Source organism: Sapajus apella, unplaced genomic scaffold (assembly GCF_009761245.1).
Source record: "Sapajus apella isolate SASKATOON/1434 unplaced genomic scaffold, GSC_monkey_1.0 scaffold8, whole genome shotgun sequence".
Classification (NCBI taxonomy): domain Eukaryota; kingdom Metazoa; phylum Chordata; class Mammalia; order Primates; family Cebidae; genus Sapajus; species Sapajus apella.
This window is the reverse complement of record NW_022436948.1, coordinates 10,995,494-11,016,259: the sequence shown is the minus strand read 5'-3', so window position 1 is coordinate 11,016,259 and position 20,766 is coordinate 10,995,494. Positions and strand designations below refer to the sequence as shown.

At 40.0% G+C, this 20,766-nt stretch overlaps 1 protein-coding gene across 4 annotated transcripts in view; it reads right to left on the bottom strand.

Moving 5' to 3' along the window:
• RUNX1 (RUNX family transcription factor 1) overlaps nucleotides 1–20,766 on the bottom strand; it is a 258,174-nt gene that overhangs the window by 98,062 nt on the left and 139,346 nt on the right. For all 4 annotated transcript variants that reach the window (XM_032276945.1, XM_032276947.1, XM_032276944.1 and 1 more), the window contains exon 3: nucleotides 1,421–1,459. In XM_032276945.1, coding sequence (XP_032132836.1) covers nucleotides 1,421–1,459 — 39 coding nt within the window. The remainder of the gene's footprint in view (nucleotides 1–1,420; nucleotides 1,460–20,766) is intronic.

Here is a 20,766-nt window from a genome sequence, read left to right as displayed (position 1 = left end):
GAAGGGCATTTCACCGAGCCTGCACTCTCAAGGCCAGCAACAGCGTGTGCAAAATGAGGAATTCCTTTCCACCAACAGCGCTCACTTTAGCGGCAATATAGAATTCCCCTTCCTTTGCTTAAGGGAGAAAGGAAAGGAAGCATTACCAGGTTCATTCCCAGTGTTTCCTTGGAGTAATGCTAGAATTTGCCTTTGTCATAATGCAAAATTACAAAAAAAAAAAAAAAAATGCAACGAAGCGATAGGTTTGGTGGATGCTACGTGACAGATTTTTCTAAATTTGTTTCGGGAAGAGGGAGGGAGGAGAATTGAAAAAGGCTCATAACAGAATGAAATGTAAATTTCTGCAGTATATTCGAAAAATAGTACTTGGTTAGTTGGAAGAAAAATAATTTCATTGGAAAACAGTAACAGTCATTGACGTTTTTCTCCAACTTTAGGAAAATAACTGTAGGTGGTCTCAGAAAAATAACTAAATATTTTACATTTTTGCTCTTTCAAAAGCCTCCCGAAAATATGCATAAAGATGGAATTAGAATCTCAACAATTCTCTTAAAATGACCCTTTGCGAGTAATATGATATTTCCCAAATTACATTTGTAAAAATGTAATACCTCTAAAAGAATTATTTCTATTTTAAATGACCAATTTACATTTTTAAAAATAGAGAATGTATCTTGCTATGGTTTTGGACCAAATAGCTGCAATTTGTATTAATGTCACAGGGTTGGCAAACAATTTTGATGAAGAGTAACATGTATGTACAAATCACCTGCCATACACACTATCCAGTTTTGAACATTGGAATTTAATTAAACATTTTTTTCTTCTGAAGTGGCTTTGAGATTACTTCACTTTTCAAATCTAATTACTATGGGGAGCAGAGCCCTTAGTTCTTCCATTACGTCCTTCCTCCATCTGAATGTTTCTGTGGGATGCTATGGTTAATGTGTCATTATTTCACTTTCACTTCATAAATCCATTGTGTACTTCACAAGTAGCAAGTTGACATTTTAAAATTAATCTTTTTTAAATTTAGGAATGCTTAGTAAACATTTTACTCTTATAAAAATTTTGCATTACCACTGCTATAACAGAGGTAATAAACTGGGCTGCAACAGAAGCCAAGCTCTATTTTGTTTTTAGAGAGTTGTATAGAGGCATTTAATAGCAGAAGGACCTGTGGTAAACGCTGTAGAACTGAGGGTATCATTTAAGCTTTCATTGAAATATTTTTTATGGTATAACATCTACAACATGGAGAACTGGTTTTAAGTATTTTGGAATCAGCAAAAAGAGCCTTAATTACTTGGTTAAATTATATCACAGGTTATACATACAGATACATAGATATAAAATCATAGAAACATATCTGAATGTGCATATTTTATTTAAAAATATAACTTGGAATGAAACATACCGTGGACGTCTCTAGAAGGATTCATTCCAAGTATGCATTCTGAAATAATAGAAAGTAGGAACATAAAAATAATGCAAGTTTAAAAATTCTCCCCCCAATTTTTTTTTTTTTCTAACTCATTTTTCACACTTTTTAGCACTGGAGATTTTTATAGCTTTGACACAAAAATGACTTAAAATAGTAAATCACCAAATTAAAAAACTATTACATATGCACGTGGTTTTATGTACCTTCAACCAATGATTTCCATTGCTAGCTAATACTGAATATCTGTCGTAGAATCACCTCTTTTAAGCTCTGTGTGTGATGAAAATGTGATTTATTTAGCGAAGGGTTTAAAATACATTTGGAAGGTGTAGGAATTCAAGGTGAAATTAAAACCAAACCCTAACTGAATGCAAAAACATTTATGACCATTTACTTCTAATGATAGGACATTTTGGAAACATTTTTCCCTGCTTACTCTCCTTCCTTTCCCTTTGCTAGGCAGGCAGATTATTTACATCTAAACCTCTCACAAGTTCTAATAGATTATATCAATTAAATAATAGATTATATCAATTATTATTAGAAATAATTGTTATAACTCCCAAATATGGATCACTTACTGTATACTGCTGCATTTACAACTATAGGTAAACCTATTAAGCAAAGTCACATGAAGCTCTTTTTCCGTCTTTTGAATATCTACATATAACGTGAATTTGAAATTATCAGTCTTGTATATTGATAACAGCACTGAGTAATGAAGAGGAAATACTGTTTTTCAAAGACAGGATTTGAGCATTTCAAATGATGATCTAAAGCTTTCAACTCCACACCACAATATTTAGTATACTGTGTGTTTTTAAAAAAATCTTTTAAAATAAGAAAAGAGACAATTATTTCAGATTTCCAGATGCTGTTTAATCAGGCAGAAAAACAAGATTTGCAGCTCCTTTGGTTTTATATTTTTGCCAAAGCAAAAGGAACAAGTAAAATAAGAGGTTCTGAAGGACTACTCTATGATGAAATATTAAAGGAATTAATATGTATGGTCTCAAAGGACCATCCTAAAAAAAAGAATCCCAAGATTGTGGTTTACAAGTAGATAAAATGATTCTATGACGTTTTCTTCTTAAAGGGCAAGGCAGACAGATAATCATTTGCACTAATTGTGAATGATAAGGTAAGAAACAGCAAATGTATCCTGAAGTCTTGTCAGCTCAGTTTTAATGGGTGTTGGGACAGTGGGGTGGGGGGTGTGGAATCCACAACGATAAGGCTGACCAGACAGCACAGCCAGTGGAACCATGCACCCTGGAAATCCTCTCCTGAGACCCAGAGAAGCTTTTCCTTGTCTGAGTCTAAGAAATTGGAATAGGAGAGCAAGAAAACACAGGTTCATTTACACACCTAATATTTCAGCAATTTTGAGGAAAAAGCCAAGATTTTTTAAAATCAAAAAGGGCAAAAATGAGTGGATTTTGAAAAATATGATTGGTACTATTAAACTATTCTCAGTTCCTTGTGTATCAGCAGCCTTGAGAACACAGCAAATGTGGTTAAATTGGGGAGGGGGGAGGGGCAGGGGATGAGAAACTGCTGCCCAGGTGAAGTAGCATCTGTGCAGGTTTGAAGTGATTTGCCCATGAAGCTGCTAAAGACGCCAGAACGTGAACTGCAAGAGAGGAGAGGTTGTGTGTGTTTATGACAGTGAACAGTGAATCTGGTAGCTCCTCCTCCAGTGTGCTCACTTGCATGCTGTCTCTCTCTTCCCTCCATCTGCCATTGAATGCAATTATATGCCAGGCAATGGGAGAAGTGCTTTTACATACTTTTCCTGATTTAATCCTTACAGCAACTTCATTGCTATCCCCATTTTACAGATAAGAAACCTCACCCTTGGAGAGTTCAGGAAACTTGCCCAAGTTCACATCAGTCTTGACACACACACAAACACACACACACACACACACACACACACACACACACCACATATACACAGACAGACATTCATATCTACATATAGGTTCCACATGCATAGTAAGCTATGTTCCTTTTTTTATCACAATTATTTATTTTTGTGCCCCATTCCTTGAATACTTCTTCTGTCCCAGGCAAGGTGCTAGCCTCACTGGTGACAAAGGACAAACATGAGAGTAAAGAAGTGTTATGGCTGTTGGGGGACACATGTCCAGGGCCCTGGGAACTGGTGGTAGGGAAAGTAGGAGGAAGAGGGGCCGGCAGCCCCTGGTGGGCTCAGGAAAGACTTCCTTCCTGGCAGAGGTGATGTTTGACTTGATTCTTGGAGGTTGGGTAGATTTTTAGGTGGTTCCAAGAACTAGAGGAGGGGTTTAGGGGCGTGACGGCGGGGTGGGGAGATGGTGTTCGGGGCAGAAGAAGCATCATGAGCAAGGACGTGAGTCTATGAAACAGATCACTGTGTTAGTTCTAGTACAGTTGGGGCATAGGTTTGAGAACAGTTTCGGGGGGGTGGGTGATGGAGTGTGACAGTTCACAGATACATGGACATAGATAGGTCATTGGAAGCACATGCAACCTGAGGAAATGTCAACCTCAATGTGAGGGAAATTGATCTATCAAAGCCAAACAGGGAAATAACAAAATTAATATATATTTTAGAAAAATAAATCTGTCAACAGTGGCTCAGTGAATTGGAGGGTGTAGAGATGAGGAGTGGGGAGCCACTGCAGTTGTCAGAGAAGAGGTCATGAGGATCTGGATTAAGGTAGAAGCAATGGAGATGGAAGAGGGGCTTGGGGTGAGGGAGGGGGAGGAGTCTCCCCAGCATCTGCCCATTAATAGTAGTAGAGAAGACCAGAAATAGTGGGTTTGCAGAGAGAGACATCGGGATGTCTCTCTGAGCTTTGGATGCCCAGAACAGAAGAGGTGGTGCTGGTGGGGAAAACAGAAATTCTGGGGAGAGCTTTCATGTAGAAATAATGAGCTGAACATCCTCAGACTATCTATGGTAGTTTCAGATTGTATCTATGGTACAATCAAACTATCTATGGTAGTTTCAGAGACTGTTTCCAGTGAGAAGAGACCATTCACAGGTCTGGGATTATCAACATGCCAGGGGTGGGCAGAATAGGGAGCAGCTAAGGAGATGGAGCTAGGAAAAGAAAGAGGAGAGAGTAAGGAATAAGAATAAAGGAAAACACTAGCTTTGGAAGGAAAGACATGTCCCAAAGGCCACAGAGGCACCATGGAAGTAAGAACTGAAAAGATTCCACTGGACTTGTCTACAGACAGAGCCATGTAACCTTTGCCAAAAGGGATTCAATTGAGTGGTAGCAGAAATGGAGCAGAGAGTAGAAAGTGAATGGGATGTAGGGAATGGGACATTGAAACTTGTTGGAGGTGGAAGGGAAACTGGGGGGGTAGCAGGGGAAGGGAAAGACCAATGTTGAGAGGTGTATGTGTATGTATGTGTGTGCACGTGTGTACGGTGGAAGCAACCTGAGAAAACTAGTGTTTGCCATGTGTATTTTACTGAAGATCAAATTCATCAGCTTCCACTCAACCCAGGTCTTCCTTTCATTTCCCCCACTGCACCATCATTCTCTCAGTTTCCAGACTTGGGTCCATGGGTTGATCTTTGCCCTCATCCAGTCTTTTGCCAAGTGTTCTTTCTGGATTTCTTTGGTTGATAACAATTCAGCCCCTGTTTCAATTCCTATTGACGCCATTCTGGTTCAAGTTCTCATCAGCTCTCAGCAGATTTCTTACAAAGATCTCCTAAAAATGGGGTTCCTATATAACTGTATACAGTACTTCCAGATTAGTCTCCCACACCATAGTTCTGCTGACTGTGTTCTCCTGGGTATCTGGAATTCAAAGGAAGGTTTTTAGCACAGTTCTGAAGGACTAAGAGCCACCTTTCCTGTCCTCATCTTGGAGAGGGGCAGATCCTTCTGCCTCGGGTGAAATTGCCTCTCAAAGACCAATCACATGCTTCATCATCATCTCCACATCTCCTGTGTGACTTGAACTATAATGTATTTTGGGTTATAGCTATTTAAGTATATTGGGGGGTGGGGCGGGTGAGAGGAGGTGGTGGGGCGGGTGAGAGGAGGTGGTGGGACCACCCCTTCCTTGGCTTCAGGTTTCTATGGAACAGCATTCCTTAGTGTAAAACTCTTGACCTTTTTTACATCTTCATTCTTCCTCCACCATATACGATTGAATTGCCTGGTTAGTAGTGTTAGAAGCAGAAACCAGCTGTAGAAGGCAGAAGCATAAAAGGAACCCCTCAAACTTTCCACCCTCATCACTGGGTCTGGGAATATGATGCGCTATTATGCTCTGGTTATAGTACGTGGAATAAAAGATATCTTTTGTAGATGTAATTAAGGTTACTAATCAGTTGGCTTTGACTCAAGCAACAGAGAAATTTTCCTGGTAGCCCTAATCTAATCACAGGAGACCATTAAAAACTGTTTTCTCAGTCTGGGGCAGAAGTGAAGTCAGCATTGTAGTTACAGCAGACATTTGCAAGAACTAGAGAGCAGTCTCTAGATGCTGAGGGCAACCTCTGGTCTATAGTCAGCAAGGAAATGAGGGCCGCCATGCTACAGCCACATGAGATTGTATTCTGCCAACCACCTGCATGAGCTTGGAGGTAAATTTCTCCCTAAAGCCTCCAGGTAAGGACTCAGGATGGCCAATCCCTAAATTTTTGGCCTTGTGAAACTCTGAGCAGAGAATCTAGTACAGTCCCACCAGATTTCTGACTTGCAGAACTGTGTGCTCAATTTGTTTAAGCTGCTAAGCTTGGTAATTTGCTCGTTTGACAGCAAAAAATAAAAAAGCGAGTACCCTGGGCATGCTCTTTCCCTCTCCTTATTCTTTTGGGGAGACACTGCTTGGGTATTGGTGAACGAGTCTCCCTATTTGTGGAGTTCAGTGGCAGGAAGCCACACACCTAAGCCAAGCTCTCCAAAAGTTCTATCAGTGACAAAGCTGATATTTTTACCTCCATCTGCTTGACTCCTTTGTCATCTCACTGTCAATTCTGGATCACTGGAGAGTAGGGGTACCTTTTATTGAGTCTCCTCACAGCCCACTAGATAATTGCCTTATTTTCTCTAGATTCACTGTTACTCTACACAAACACACAACCAGTGGATTGTGAACACCTTGCCAGTGAGGCTGTATTTTACTCACCTTTAAATTCCCTAGGCAGCACCGCATAAAGTGAACGTGTATCTGAGCCCCTGTGACTCTGGTTAACTACAGATTCTGCCTCAGCAGGTCTGGGAAGAAGCCTGAGATTCTCCATCTCCAATAAGCTCCCAGTGATGCCCCTGCTGCTGCAGGTTCAAGGTCTGCACTGAGTTGGCGAGGATCCAGTATCTCAGATAGGACTTTTATTTTATTTATTTCATTTTTTTATTTTTATTTTTTTGAGAAAGAGTCTCACTCTGTCACCCAGGCTGGAGTGAACTGGTGTAATCTCAGCTCACTACAACCTCTACCTCCCGGGTTCAAATGATTCTCCTGCCTTAGCCCCCCTCCCCCCCCAAGTAGCTGAGACTACAGGCACGCACCACCATGCCCCAGTAATTTTAGTACTTTTTGTAAAGACGGGGTTTCACCATGTTGTCCATGTTGGTCTCAAACTCCTGACCTCAAGTGATTTGCCCACCTTAGGCTCGTAAAGTGTTGAGACTATAGGTGTGAGTCACTACACCCGGTGGAGATTAGACTTTTTAAGTTGTTGTTATGGCCTGAATGTTTGTATCCCTCCAAAATTCACACTGAAGCCCTAATCCTCTATGTGCTGCTATAAGTAGGGTCTGTGGGAGGTGATTAGATTTTGATGAGGTTGGGGTCTTCATGATGGGATTGATGCTCTTATAATAAAAGACCAGATTGGTCTCCCTCTCTCTCTTTCTCTCTCTCACCCTCCCTCCACCAGAACCCAATCATGCTGGCACCCTGATCTCAGACTTCACAACCTCCAGAGCTCTGTGAGAAAATAAATGTCTGCTGTTTAAGCCACCAGGTCTGTGGTATTTTGTGATAGCAGCCTGAGCTGACTAAGACAACTATGGTAATAGAAGTCACCAGTACATCTTCTAGCAGACCTCACAAGGAAGTCGCTTCACATACGTATCCCATTTAATTCTCGAGCAGTGAGTGGTCGATCATGAATCCCTTCACTTTACAGATGGAGACACTAAGATTTAGTAATTGTCCCGTTTGGAGCCTCTGCAGTTTGCCTGCAGCATGCCCAGGCGTAGCCAGCAGCCCGCAAAATGGTCAAAACATTATGATATTACCAGTCAAATTTCCTTGTTAGATCCTGACAAGTTGCCTTTAAACCATGAGGACAGGCTTAAGCTTCTAATCCCAATGCTTTGGGAAGTCAAGGCTGGATGATCGGTTGAGCGCAGGAGTTTGAGACCCTCCTGGGCAACATAGCAAGACCCCATCTCTACAAAAACAAACAAAAATCATGTGGACATTCTTTCTTATTCCAGAGCAGCACGTCCAATAGAAATATAATGAGAGCCATATACATAATTTAAGGTTTTCTAATAGCTACGTTAAAAAAGTAAAGAAATAGGCAAAATAAATTTTAATATGTTTTATTTAACTCAATCTATTTAAAACATTGTCATTTGAACATGTAATCAATACGAAAATTATTAATGAGCTTTTTTATGTTTTTCTTTTTTCTGTACTATGTCTTCAAAAGTCTCTGTGTATTTTACATGTACAGCGCATCTCAATTTGGTTTAGTCACATTGCAAGTGGTCAATACTCACTTGGAGCTAGTGGCTACCATATTGGACAGCACAGTTCTACAGGAACCACTCAAAACACAATTCACCTGGGATAGCGATTTTGGTACTAGTCTGCAGTGCTCAAGTGACACTGTTTTTAAACTGCTGTTAGTGAGGACCATTAAACAGTGCATCTTTCTTGACTCATGTTTTCCCTCTGAGCTGTCCTGAAGCAAAGTTCAGGGTTTTTATTACAGCATCACTTGGTTGACTCGAAGGCGGAAGGACACACACACAGCAGCAGCAATAGCTGAGTTGCAAAGGCCTACTAACCACTAATACATTTTTATGGCCACGCATGGCCGCAAGTTAATCTCACACATTGTTTGTTTCCACCTAACGTTCACCACCCATGGATGGCTCAGCCTATAAAACAGTGCTTTGGTTTCTTTGAGCTCTGAAACAATATTACATAAGCATCTCCTGTCCCTTTCTTTTCCAGAAAAACTGGTTCCCTATGAAACACATCTGATAGATTTTTAAATATAAGCATTATGGATCAGAATTGGAGGTTCTATTTTTAACAAGCAATGATTTTAAAATAGAATCTCCAACCAGTTAGACGATACTCACTCTCAAATAGGAATTCCTATAAACAGGTTTATTTTGAAAAATAGTGTATAGATTTTTCAAAAAACCACTCAATGTATCAGTTTTCTAGCAATCTACCAGTTGAAGCACAGTAATAGTTCAATTCAGGGAGGCAGCTATTGGTCTAAGCTATGGAATCCATCTGAATCAGAAGAAACAACCAAGGAGCGGGAACATGCGAGAGGTTAATAACAGAAACCACTGGCCCTGCTTTCCAGTGTTGATTCTCAAAGGCTGATGGAAACCCTTGAAGGTCCAGCTGTCTCTTTCAGGCAAACATACCAGTTTCTATCTGTTAGTCCTATGGGTTGAATACAGAGGTTAAGGAGCTGATGTGTGGACCCTTTTCCACATTTTAAGAGATACACTGAGAAGTCACTCCCCACATGAAGCCCGTCTTCTCTTTGAGTGATATCCTTCAGCTAAGCATTATGGGAACGTATCCAAGTGGAGCATCTGAAAATGGACTGTGCTCCAGGGACGGGAGTTTAGGGACTTTTCTGTGGCTTTGAGTTCTCTAATTGGTGAATGTCACACCAATAAGATTTTCTGGTGGATGATAGATGCGGAGTCTATAAAGCTGCTAATACTTCTGGAGTCTGCTTTCTTTTGTAATCTTCTTTATTTGAGGCATTTTAGTTAATATATTTAAAGCTCTTTCCACCACAATGAATTAGAAACATGACATGGTTTTTCTAAGTAGAGTAAAAAAGAAATGAATGAACGTATAAATTAAAAGCAGGGGTCCTGTTCCTCATGTGCCACATGCCATCCCACAGCAAATGCTCCTTCCCAAATGGAATAGTTTATTCAGATTCCTTGTGTTTACAATTTACTCTTTCACTAGCAGAATTATGAAATGGGAAGGTATTATTTTTCCTTATGCAACTTTTGTGTTTAAAAATAACTGAGTCATTTTAACTGGCTCTTGAAGGAAGGAGGGTAGCAGATTGACTGCAGACCAGTTTGATAAGAGGACCCTTTGTGAGCTGGTAGAGCAGTGGGCAGGTCTATGTTAAAGCTTAAATGTGGACAATGGTGGGTACAGGACAGGCAAAGGAAATTCCCCAAGGCTGGCTGAAACAGCAAATTTCTACATGGGCAACTAATTCTTAGCTACTTGGAGTAAAGACATTAATATATATTATAAAGACATAAATACATCTATATTCTATATAAATATATATATATATGAAATCCACATACACACATATTATGTTCAAATAGTAGCTAGGTAATCATTCACTCAGATTCCAAAGTCAAAATTTAAGTTTTAGAGTTATTGATGACTATATTCATTCATGCAATTAACATGAACCCCAGTATATTTGAGTGCACGAGTACTCACTATCTCATAAGGTAGAGGAACCTGTAGGAAGTTTGTTACTAGCCATGCAAGCAAGTTAGTTAATTACCTTGCCCCAGCCTCAGGCTCCTCATCCACAAAACAAGAGGCTTGGACAAGGTGGGCTTTCCAGCTCCTGGAACATTTATGCAAATGCCACTTGGAATTGTGGGAAATCTATGTGGGTCTGGTGCTTACCCACCTTAGCATATGGCTGGAGTGAACTTGGGTTTCGAGTGGAAAGGGGCCAGGAAGGAAAAAGAGGGCCCAGAATCAACTAGAGACATTACATTTTAAGGACTTTACCATTTCACATAGGGTTTCTCTAATTTCACGTAGGTATTGCCTATTTTAAAAAGCAGATTCAAGAAGATATGATTTAAAACAAGTATACAAAAAAAAAATAACTCTGAGTTTCTGCATCTTCTAGAAAATCACGGACACATGGCTATTGTGTTCTATAATTTACATGAAAATAGAGAAGAGACACACAGTTACTCAGCGTTATCCATAATAATTTATTATTATAATCATTAAAAATATTAAAATTAAGCTCTTTCATTAATTCTGTTTACTCCACACCTACCAAATTAGTGAAGTTTCACTATGTATGATATTATAAAATAATACCTTAAGAAATAATATGGATGTACAATATAGTTTAATTCCTATACAATAAACAGATAAGGTTCATTATTATTATTACAACTGTTACTACCTCAAATTTGTGACTTTTTTAGTAAAGTAATTTTTTTTCTATTTGTGATTCCATACAGACTATAGAGAAATTTTCCATAAACATAGCAGAAATCCTTAGAAAAGGACTATAGAAGCTTTCACTAAATTATGGGTGCTGAATCACCTATTTGTTTTGGGACATAGAAAGTCTACTCAAGAATCAAGAGTAAGACCGTGATCTGACATTTGGTCTTAGTCTTACTTACAAGGTCTTGATCTGTGAAGGAATTACTGATATATCTACATTTGTCAATTAAATAATAAATTTTGCCAAATATCAGCCTTAAAGTATTCTATAGGCATCAGATAAGACGGCAAATACTTTCATATTAATCCTGTTATCTTCAAATTTGGAAAACAGACTTTTATATGAAAAGAATCCCACTATGCTGTTTTTTTATGGGGTCATGAAATTGCTATAGTCTACAAAAATTTTAAAATTTTATGTTGTAATCGGAAATAATAAACAGCTGGAAAAAGTCAGCAACAACAGAAGCAATAATCCCATTCTCTGATTACATAATTACATTTTCTAAATTTCACGAAACTGTTAAGATCTGTATTGTAATGGTTATATATTTTCAGATTACATTATTAATATTATGTAATTGATATCTAATAAATGATAGAATTTTAATGGATAATACATTAAAATGGAATAGCAAACATTTTTGTGGAGACTTCTCATAAAAAATCTTTGTCTACTTCTTAAGCAATAGTTCAGTGAGATTTAAACTTTTTTAACACGATTGTTTTGGACTTGCTTAGAAAAATGCTACCATTTAAATCTATTTTCTAAAAAGGCAAATTTCGCTACAATTTTTAATAAAAAATGGTGCTATTTCTATAGATTTCTCTTTCTGAAAGGTAGAGAGAAAAAGTGAAAAAGACTTCTAATAAAATTAAACTAAAACATCTGAAAATAGATATGACTTGATAGCTAATTTTTAATTTATATTTACACGTGCAATGAAAGCTATATTCAGAGATCATCCAAAAATTATTAGAAACATACAAACAGCACTAGAAAAATTTTATCACATATTTTTGCAGAGTAGTTTGTTTGTTTATAAAAGAGCCAGAGCAAAGGAACAGTTGATCAAAATATACCACAAATTAGCCAAAAAATAAATTGTAGGTCATTTCAAGTTGAACCACTCACCAATTAGTGCACTGATCTTGAGTGACTGTAACACACTCCCAATTTTTTCTTTTCTAGTTATCTTAACAATTGCATGTGAAGATACTGATTTTGAGGAGAATTTCAAACGCATTATTGGTTGATATAGCACTTTTAGGTAAGTTCTCAAGGGGGGCCTGCAGCAAATATTTATATAAATGTGAGTTTTAAGATTTTTTTTCAAAAGCATTCTGTTTTAGGAAGTTCATAATTGACAACTTCTCAATTTAGGAAGCATCTCACATTTTAGAGAAAAAATATTCTCGATCAAGTCTTTTTCCTTAAGGCAGAAAATGTAAAGCTTCTAAAATAGAAATCTTTGTTTAGCCTTCTCTTTAACTAAAGACACCAAATAATGAAGTGGACTTCTAAGGAGGAAAGAGAAAAGTTTACCAAATATGCCAGTGGGGGCTCCACTTTTAGTCGGCAAACATCTGCACCTGGGAGCTGAGCTGTCAAATTGAGTTGGGTCCTGATTGAGCTGAATGATGGACACACAGCGCCCGGACACAGTACACAGTGAACTCACTCTAGGAGACCTGCACACCCCCTTCTCCTGATTCACGTAGTGCTCTGGAGGTCATTATTTAATACTGGCAAATTAAACAACGACATGAAATGAAGTGCAAGATGTAGATATTTCTTCCCCCTCACTAATCAAGCTCACAAGAGAATTCATTTCTTTTCTTTTTGCCTCAGGCGTATCCAGGCTAGCAATTTTCATTTTGCTACTGAAATGATTTCCCCACCACCCATCTTTCCCAATTAGAGTGGAAATGGATTAAGACTTCAGGTTAACCCCTCTGTTACTGGGAATGAGAAGGAAATAAAGTTATATGTAAGCTTTATTTTCACCTTTGTGTATGATGTTCTTTTCTGATCACGGTAAACATAGATTTAATTAATCACACTCCCCCCAAAAGACATTCCTTTAGTGAAGACATGATACTGCCTTAAGGTAAAGCAGCAAGAGAAAAAGTTCTTTAGCCAGAATGTTATTCTGTTAACTTATCTTTAAAGTGTTCTAGAATGCTTATGAATAAAATTAGGAAGTTTGGATACAAAGTAGGAAGTTACATGAAAGCATAAAAGCACATTGATTCTTCAATTATAGAGAATGGATACAACAAAAGTGAATACTTCCTTGGTTTTTACTGAACTTGAAATATCTGGATCTAAAAAAATTAAGTGCGGATAGATATCTAGAAAATGCTTGATCATCTGAAACTTATCAAGTAGATTTTCTCCCTACAGAACCTAAAAATAAAAACTTCTCTAGAAAAAAGCATCCTCTCTTTACTGATCTTTAAAATTGTAAATGTTGAAGTCCTAAGTAAGTATACCTTACGTAACTCCTCTATAGCAACCTATAAAACAAGAATCCTCTCTCCTGGTGGTCTGTTTATTTTGATATGAACAAAAGAGAAGGAGATTCAATATTTATGAAAAATAACCTGAATTCCCCTTTGAGACAAAGTTTTGGAATTTCAAAAGTAAATATGGTAATTTTCCATTTTTAAAAATAATATATAAGTTTATACACTATTGGCTCTGTTGGTCAAGAAAATAGTTTATCATACCAGGAAGAGCCTGGATAGCAGAACAGCAGCCTATGAATGCATTAGATTTGGGTTATGCTTGGTTTTGACAGGTTTAGGGGTTTATGAAAACATGAGATCTGCTTGGTTGATCTCATGGGATCCATTAAGTGTTGCTAGTCCATGAGGACCAAGAAAGCTGTGGAATTGATTCCTCAAAAGCAAAAGCCTCATTTATACTAATAGGGTTATAATGACCGAGCAAATTTTAGTGGACAAATAGTAGAGGTCCTTAACATTTACTGAGCTATTCTGAGTTTCAGACATTGTGGCAAGGGCTTTCTGTGCATTATCTCATTTAATCCTTTTGCTAATACTGTTAAGTTAGGAACTATTATCCCCTAAGGCTTAAAGAGGTTCTGCAACTTGCCCAAGGCCACATAGAGATGGAATGAAAGTCAGAATTTTACCCACTCAGTGCACAGCATAGACCATCTTTGAATTACACATCCCCCCTTCCCCCCCAAAAAAGCCTGTTCTTCACAGTTCTCATTGAATACGTTTTATAGACAATGACTTTCCTAAAGGACTCCTTTAGCTTCTGAAGCGCAGTCACTTCCCAGTTAAAGGGGATTTGCAAACAGGCCCACTCTAGAGTGTAGCACAAGGAAATGAACTGCTTTAGAAACACAGAACCCAGACAGATGGATAAACATTTCACTGCTTTTTCCAGAATAGTACTTAAGGAGCAGAGCCCATCTCAGTTTGGGTTTGAGCCCATGGCTTTATGGTTTAAATATAAAATGCATTAAAGCTCTTTATTTAGAGAGTCACATGCCCTTTTGCAGGAGCAGCCCCAATTCTCCTTCTGACTTTAGTGAAGGTACAATGCAAATAGGTGTTTTGATATTGTCATTAGTGTTCATTATTTATGAGGACTTGACCATGTATTCAAAGCCAGCCAGGAAGGTCATGTGCCCCCTTCAGCAAAAACCTTGACTCTAAGGACAGCACTTTCCTTGTGTACAGGCTTCAGAGGTTCTTGACGGCAAGAAAACCTAAACAGGAGAATCCCACTTAGCATTTGTCCACAGGTAAGGGGCACGGAGAAGTAGATCTTGACTTCCAATTTAGCAAAAATAAGTATGCTGCCATGTGAAAATTTCTCAAAAGTGACTTCTAAACCACAGGTTGTGACCCATAGATTGGTTGTTAATAATAATAATAACAAAAGAAAAATAAGAAGAAGAAATAGAACAGAATAACTAGAAAACAGAGTGCTTCATAAGCAGTAAGGGTGAATACTGCTTCCTGAAGCTCTTTTTTTGATTGATGTATCTCCCCTGAGCCCCAGCATGCAATTTGCTTCTTACTGTTTCTTGCTATTCAAAAAGTTCGAAAGCCTCTAGCCTAAAATGTCTTATTTTCTTAGTATTCAATTTGTTACTTGACTTGATGTTTGGCTCCCTGTGGCTCTCTGAAGTTCTCCTGACCTTTCTGTGCTTCAGTTTCCTCCTTTGCCAAGTCTAAAATCATGTCATTTAAAAAAAGTTATCAAGAAAACCAAATTAAATCGTAACTGCCAAAGCACTTTGCCAAGCTCAACGTGGTCATCAGAAGTGAACGATTATTATGAAATAAAACAGAGTGAAGCTGTTTTGAAGGCCATCCTTCTGTGGAATGGCATGGAGTCATTTTGTTTAGAGGTGAAAAGATTCTTAACAAACATTTTGTACAATCCACTTATTTTATAGAGGGAAAAGAAGGCTCTGAAAATTGAGTGGCTTTTCTAAGCTCCCAAAACAGTGGCTGATCTGGGACCCCCTGATCTGTAAATCAGTGGTTCACCCCCATGCCCTGCCACTCCTCCAACAACCGTTTTGCTACTTCTTTAAAAAAAGGGAGGGTCTTGTGAAATTTTATTTACGGAAAATTTACAGCTCATGAAAAGCTAAATGGATTTCTACCCTTTCAAAGTGGTTTCCTGATTGCAATCACATAAATTAAACTCCAGCCCTAAAAAAGTCATTTGGACTGAGAAATGCTGCATCTCCAAGAAGAGATACAGAGAATTCTTTGAAATTCTCAAGAAGTAATGCAATAAGGTGCCAAAAAGTAAATACTATTAATCTACTGCCTGAAATGTCAATCAGGAAGATATTTTTTAGTTATATGGGAAAGGAAGAAGAGACAAAGTTTCTTCCTATTAATGATATGAACTGAAAGTAAGGGAAGAACCAAAAAATGTGCAAAATGTACTCAGGGAAAAAAAGTGTAAAACATAGTCTTGGATGATACAGCAAGGTCGTTGCTCAATTTTATGTTGTAACACTATTCTAACTGTCACCGAGGGCTGGGATAGCAAATATTGCATCAACTCCGCAAGGTGTTTCCTGGGTTTTGTGGACAGTGGGGTCGGGGGAGGTGCAATCTCCATTCTTGTGAAGGCCAGATAAAGACTTCTGCTCCAAGCCACTATCTTTTCATGCTGAAGCTGTAGATAACACAGTTTCACACCCTGCTGCCCAAGTCCTGCTTTCCCAATTTGTAGGCCTTTATTGCTAAAGCTTTTGTGTTTGTTTTATCAGACACATTTTATCATCCTTCTCCAAACACCCTTTGTCAAAGTCAGCCTTTGAACTTCTTTTGCATATACATAGAATGGGATCGATGATTTAAGATATGTAACAGGCTTATCTTATAATTCTAAAGAAAAAGGAACAGAAGCATTGAGCTTTCTTCTATATTTTCTTGGGGGTGGTATGTGTGTATGTGTGTGTGCTAGAGGTAAGATGTACAATCTCTCTACCTTTAGAAGATAATGCAATAGATTATCCTATACCAATCTTTTATGCCTGTTAGTTTTGCACAAATTAAACGTGAATCTCAAGAGTCAACTTGTCTTGGATTGTACTAAAGGCTACATTGCAGGTAGGGCTAATTTCGGGGTCTGATCTGCGTGGCTCCCCATGCTCCTGACATTTCATCCGGCCCACTCTGTGCTCCCTTCTGTGTGCAGTCGCCATGCTCCTGACCAGGCCCCAAGACTCCTGCTTTGCTTGTCTTTGATATGATGATCTCTGGAACTGAGTATCAAACTTTGCGTCAGGAATTAATGCTTGCCCATACCACTTAAATCTTTTAAATGTGGAAAACAGAGAGAATCCACTTGGAGCACATCAGATAGGTTTATAACTTTGTCCCTCCCTTGTCATTTTTTGCATATCTCACATCAAACCCTACTCTACAACTGTGAAAAGAAGGATGGGATAGATGAAGAAGGTGGTACTTCTTCCTTCCCTGGGCACAGGAGCAGTTTCTCAATGTAGCTTACATGTGGCTACAAACACAGAGTATCACTTTCTCATAGAGACCAGGTCAGTGTTCCTTGAAAAAAAAAATGGTGTTCTGTTTGATGACCTGCACTTCTCCAGAGTGACCTCTTCCGCTGAGTCTGGAAGTCTTGCCTTAGGAAGGTGCCCCAGGCCTCTGTCTCCAGCAGGCCATCCTCCATGAGAGATGAGTTTGTTTCATTGTTGCGAAGCATAGCAGCAGAGCTGATACATTTTAGCAAGATTAAAACTTAATCTTTAGGGTTCTGGGTCCTTTCACCAAATTTCCTCTGCTCACACCATGGTCTATGTTTTCTCCTTCTCCTCCTCCTCCTGCTCCTCCACTTCCTCTTTCTTTCCTTTCTTCTTCTTTTTCTCTTCCTTCCATCCTTCCTTCCTTCTGCCTCTCCTTCCTCCTCCTTCTTTTCAACTATTACCTACCAAGTTGTGCCTGGCTGCCCCAGTGTTTTGCAGTGTGAGGAACTCCCACAGGCCAGCTTGACCACTGAAACAAGCCAATGATTAATGTAGTTTTAAACAAATCAAGATTTGCATAAATTGGCTCTGCAGTCAGCTTCCACAAACTAGCTGGAACAGTCGCCATATGCCTAGTTCAGTGCTCTCATTCCAATGGGTTCTCAGACCTCTTAGCTCACTTAGCCTGCCGTCGCAGGGAAACCGCAGCTGTGTGGTTCCCAGTCTCTGGCAAGCCAGCAAAGGACTCTCACTTCTCTTGCTTTCTCCACCTTCTTCCCACCAGCTGGGACACTCAGGACTCCCCCAGGTCCTATTTTTCTCCTTTTGGTAATTTTTGTCTGGTACAGAATTCATTTTGGCTTCTGGGAATTAAGAACAAATGAACCGTCCTTCTGAAGTCAAGAACTGTATAATCAAAGCTAAATGCAGGCAGAAGCCACTGTCGGTTGCCCTTTGTCCTCTCTGCTACCAGCCCTGGATGTGACAGTGAGAGAGGGAGCCTCGCTCTTCCCCAGTGAAAGAAACCCTGTAATTCTGTGCCAGATAAATCCCTCTTCAGATGCTGGACAGACTCCAGGTCTTGTCCTCTGAGTGGACGGCATCCTAAGTGCTCACCCAGGCCAGCCTCATGTCCGGAGTGGGCTTGCTCTTGAATCATATGCTGCTGGTCATGACCCCGAATTCAAATGCTGGTTTTTTTTTTTATTGTTATGCTATTGGTTTGTTTTGTTTTGTTTTTTGAAACAAGGTCTTGCTCTGTTGCCCAGGCTCGAGAACAGTGGCTTACTACATGCTCCAACTCCTGGGTTCAAGAGCTCCTCCCACCTCAGCCTCCTGAATAGCTAAGACTACAGATACACACCACCATTAATTTTTAAACATTTTTAGAGATGAGGTCTCCTTAATTGTCCCCGCTGGCCATGAACTCCTGGCTTCAAGGTGATCCTCCAGCCTCAGCCTTCCAATGAGCTCATGCTGCCATTTTATTTAAATATTGCATAATATTTCAGTAAAAGACCTGCAGAGAGGGCACAGAAAGCATTTGCTGGGGTTCTCTGGGGCAGGACAAGTGATCCCATTAGGTGGGAAGGGGTCCCTTTCTGGTTCGTTGCACATAGCTGCTCCTAGTGGTGGTACAGGACCCAGGAGAAGAAAGTAGGTACTTAGCAAGTATTTGCTGAATAAAGCTTGATGAAAATCAATGTCGACAATACATTTATGGGGATCATGTGAGGAATCAAGGTAATAACAACAGCAGCCACCTGTGTCTATTCCAGACATCTCATATACAGCAACCCTGGGAGGGAGATCTTGTATACAGGAGGACAGAGGAACGGGAGATCCACCAAGGTTATGTGCCTGACAGTTGCATTTGAACCCATACTTGGATAGAGGAACCCTCTGCAGTCTTCTCAGGGTTGGAGTTTGTGGCTGGGAGAAAAGAGCAAGAGCCTCTCCAGCCCTCCTGGGCAGCTCACGTCTCCTCGTCACACTGCAGTGCACTCTGGCCATCCTTCTAGCTCTGCCCTTGCCCACTACAGTCAATTAGCCAGCGAGTGATAAACATTAGATTGTGTCTCTTCTCCATCCAAACACTTTGACGGCTTTCCAGGGCCCTCAAAATTCCAGGCCCTGGGGGAAACCGACCCAGCCCATCACCTAGACCTGGGAGCACCTGTCTCCCTCGGCTTGCTCTGCCATGGCCTCTGTCTGTCCCACAGATGTGCCAAGCTCTTCCTGCCTCAGGACTGTTTCACAGGCTTTCCTTTGCCTGGACCACTTCCCTCTCTCTGACTTCCCCCAGTTTTTCTCATGGCTCTGTCATCTACTAAAGTAGTGGCTAAAGTAACCTCACTCCCTACCCCTGCACCATCACAGCTATCATGCCATATGCATGGGTTTCTTTTCACCATTGCATTTGTCTTACTTAATTTCTGTGTTTATGTATTTGTTGTCCATCCTCCAAATGACAGAGGGAGTGGATGGAATAAAGAAGAGGTTTTGTCCTGTTCACTGTCCAGCATCAAGAAAAGTGCTTGGAGCTGAGAAGACAGTCAACAAGACTTCTTAAGAAGTCTTATTCTTAAGAATGAATGAATCAACCGATGACAATGAAGTGTAGCTGCCACCTCCTCCAGCCTAGGTACCCTGAGGCATCCCAGATCTCAGAGCAAGGAAATGATGACTGCCAGGCATTGAGCACTGAAAAAAAATTTTCCTTTGCTACTTGCTCTTTTATCACTGGGTGGCAGTAAGGCTAGAAGGCTGGGAAATCTCCTTCACCCGTCCTCTCTGTTTTGCGATACTTTTGAGTGCCTTGAGGGCTTCGGAGGTTGATGCGGCCAACAACCTAAGCAACCACTTCTGAGTTTTGGGCACAGTGACAACCACAACTGGCCAGCAGGTCAAGGAGGCCTCTGCTTAACACATTGCACTAATGTTTTGGTTATGCAAATATATGGTTTTTCTCATTCAGATGGCAAACACTTCTGGCCAAGTCAAAACTACAGAAACACAGCAAGGAAGACTCATTTATGTAGTCCCTTCAGTCTTGTTGCCCCAGCCTGGGTCTCTCTTTTTACAACCTCAGAAGACTGTTCCCATTGCTTCCTAGTCTTTGGGATGCAGGCATTTGGAAAGCACACATCTGATGCATACCTGAAACTCCAGACCAGTCATGTAATTGTTTCCAGATATATAGGACATGAGTGATGACAGATAGGATATGTATAGATGAGTGGTGACTGGATCTGAGCTCAATATTCCAAGTTGACGCAAATGAGGGTGTGGGGAGAAGCCCCTGGCCTTTCACCTGGGGTGAGGGTGGGAGGCCTTTACCTGGTCTAGTTTAATCTAGAAGCAGGCATAGAAATGGCAGGAGAGGCTGGGCACAGTGGATCACGCCTGTAATCCCAGTAGTTTGGAAGGCCGAGGCACATGAATCACCTGAGATTAGGAATTTGAGACTGGCCTGGCCAACATGGTGAAACCCTGTCTTTACTAAAAATACAAAAAAACAAAATCAGCTGAGAGTGGTGGCAGGCACTTGTTATCCCAGCTGCTTGGGAGGCTGAGGCAGGAAGAATTGCTTGAACCCGGGAGGTGGAGGTTGCAGTGGGCTGAGACTGTGCTATTGCACTACAGCCTGGGCAACAGAGGGATACTCCATCTCAAAAAGAAAGAGAGAGGGAGAGAGAGAGAGAAAGAGAGAGGGGGAGAAAGAGAGAGAGAGAGGGGGGAGAGAGAGAGAGAGAGAGAGGAAAGAGAGAGAAAGAAGGAAAGAAAGAAAGAAAAAGAAAAAGAAAGAAAGAAAGAAAGAAAGAAAGAAAGAAAGAAAGAAAGAAAGAA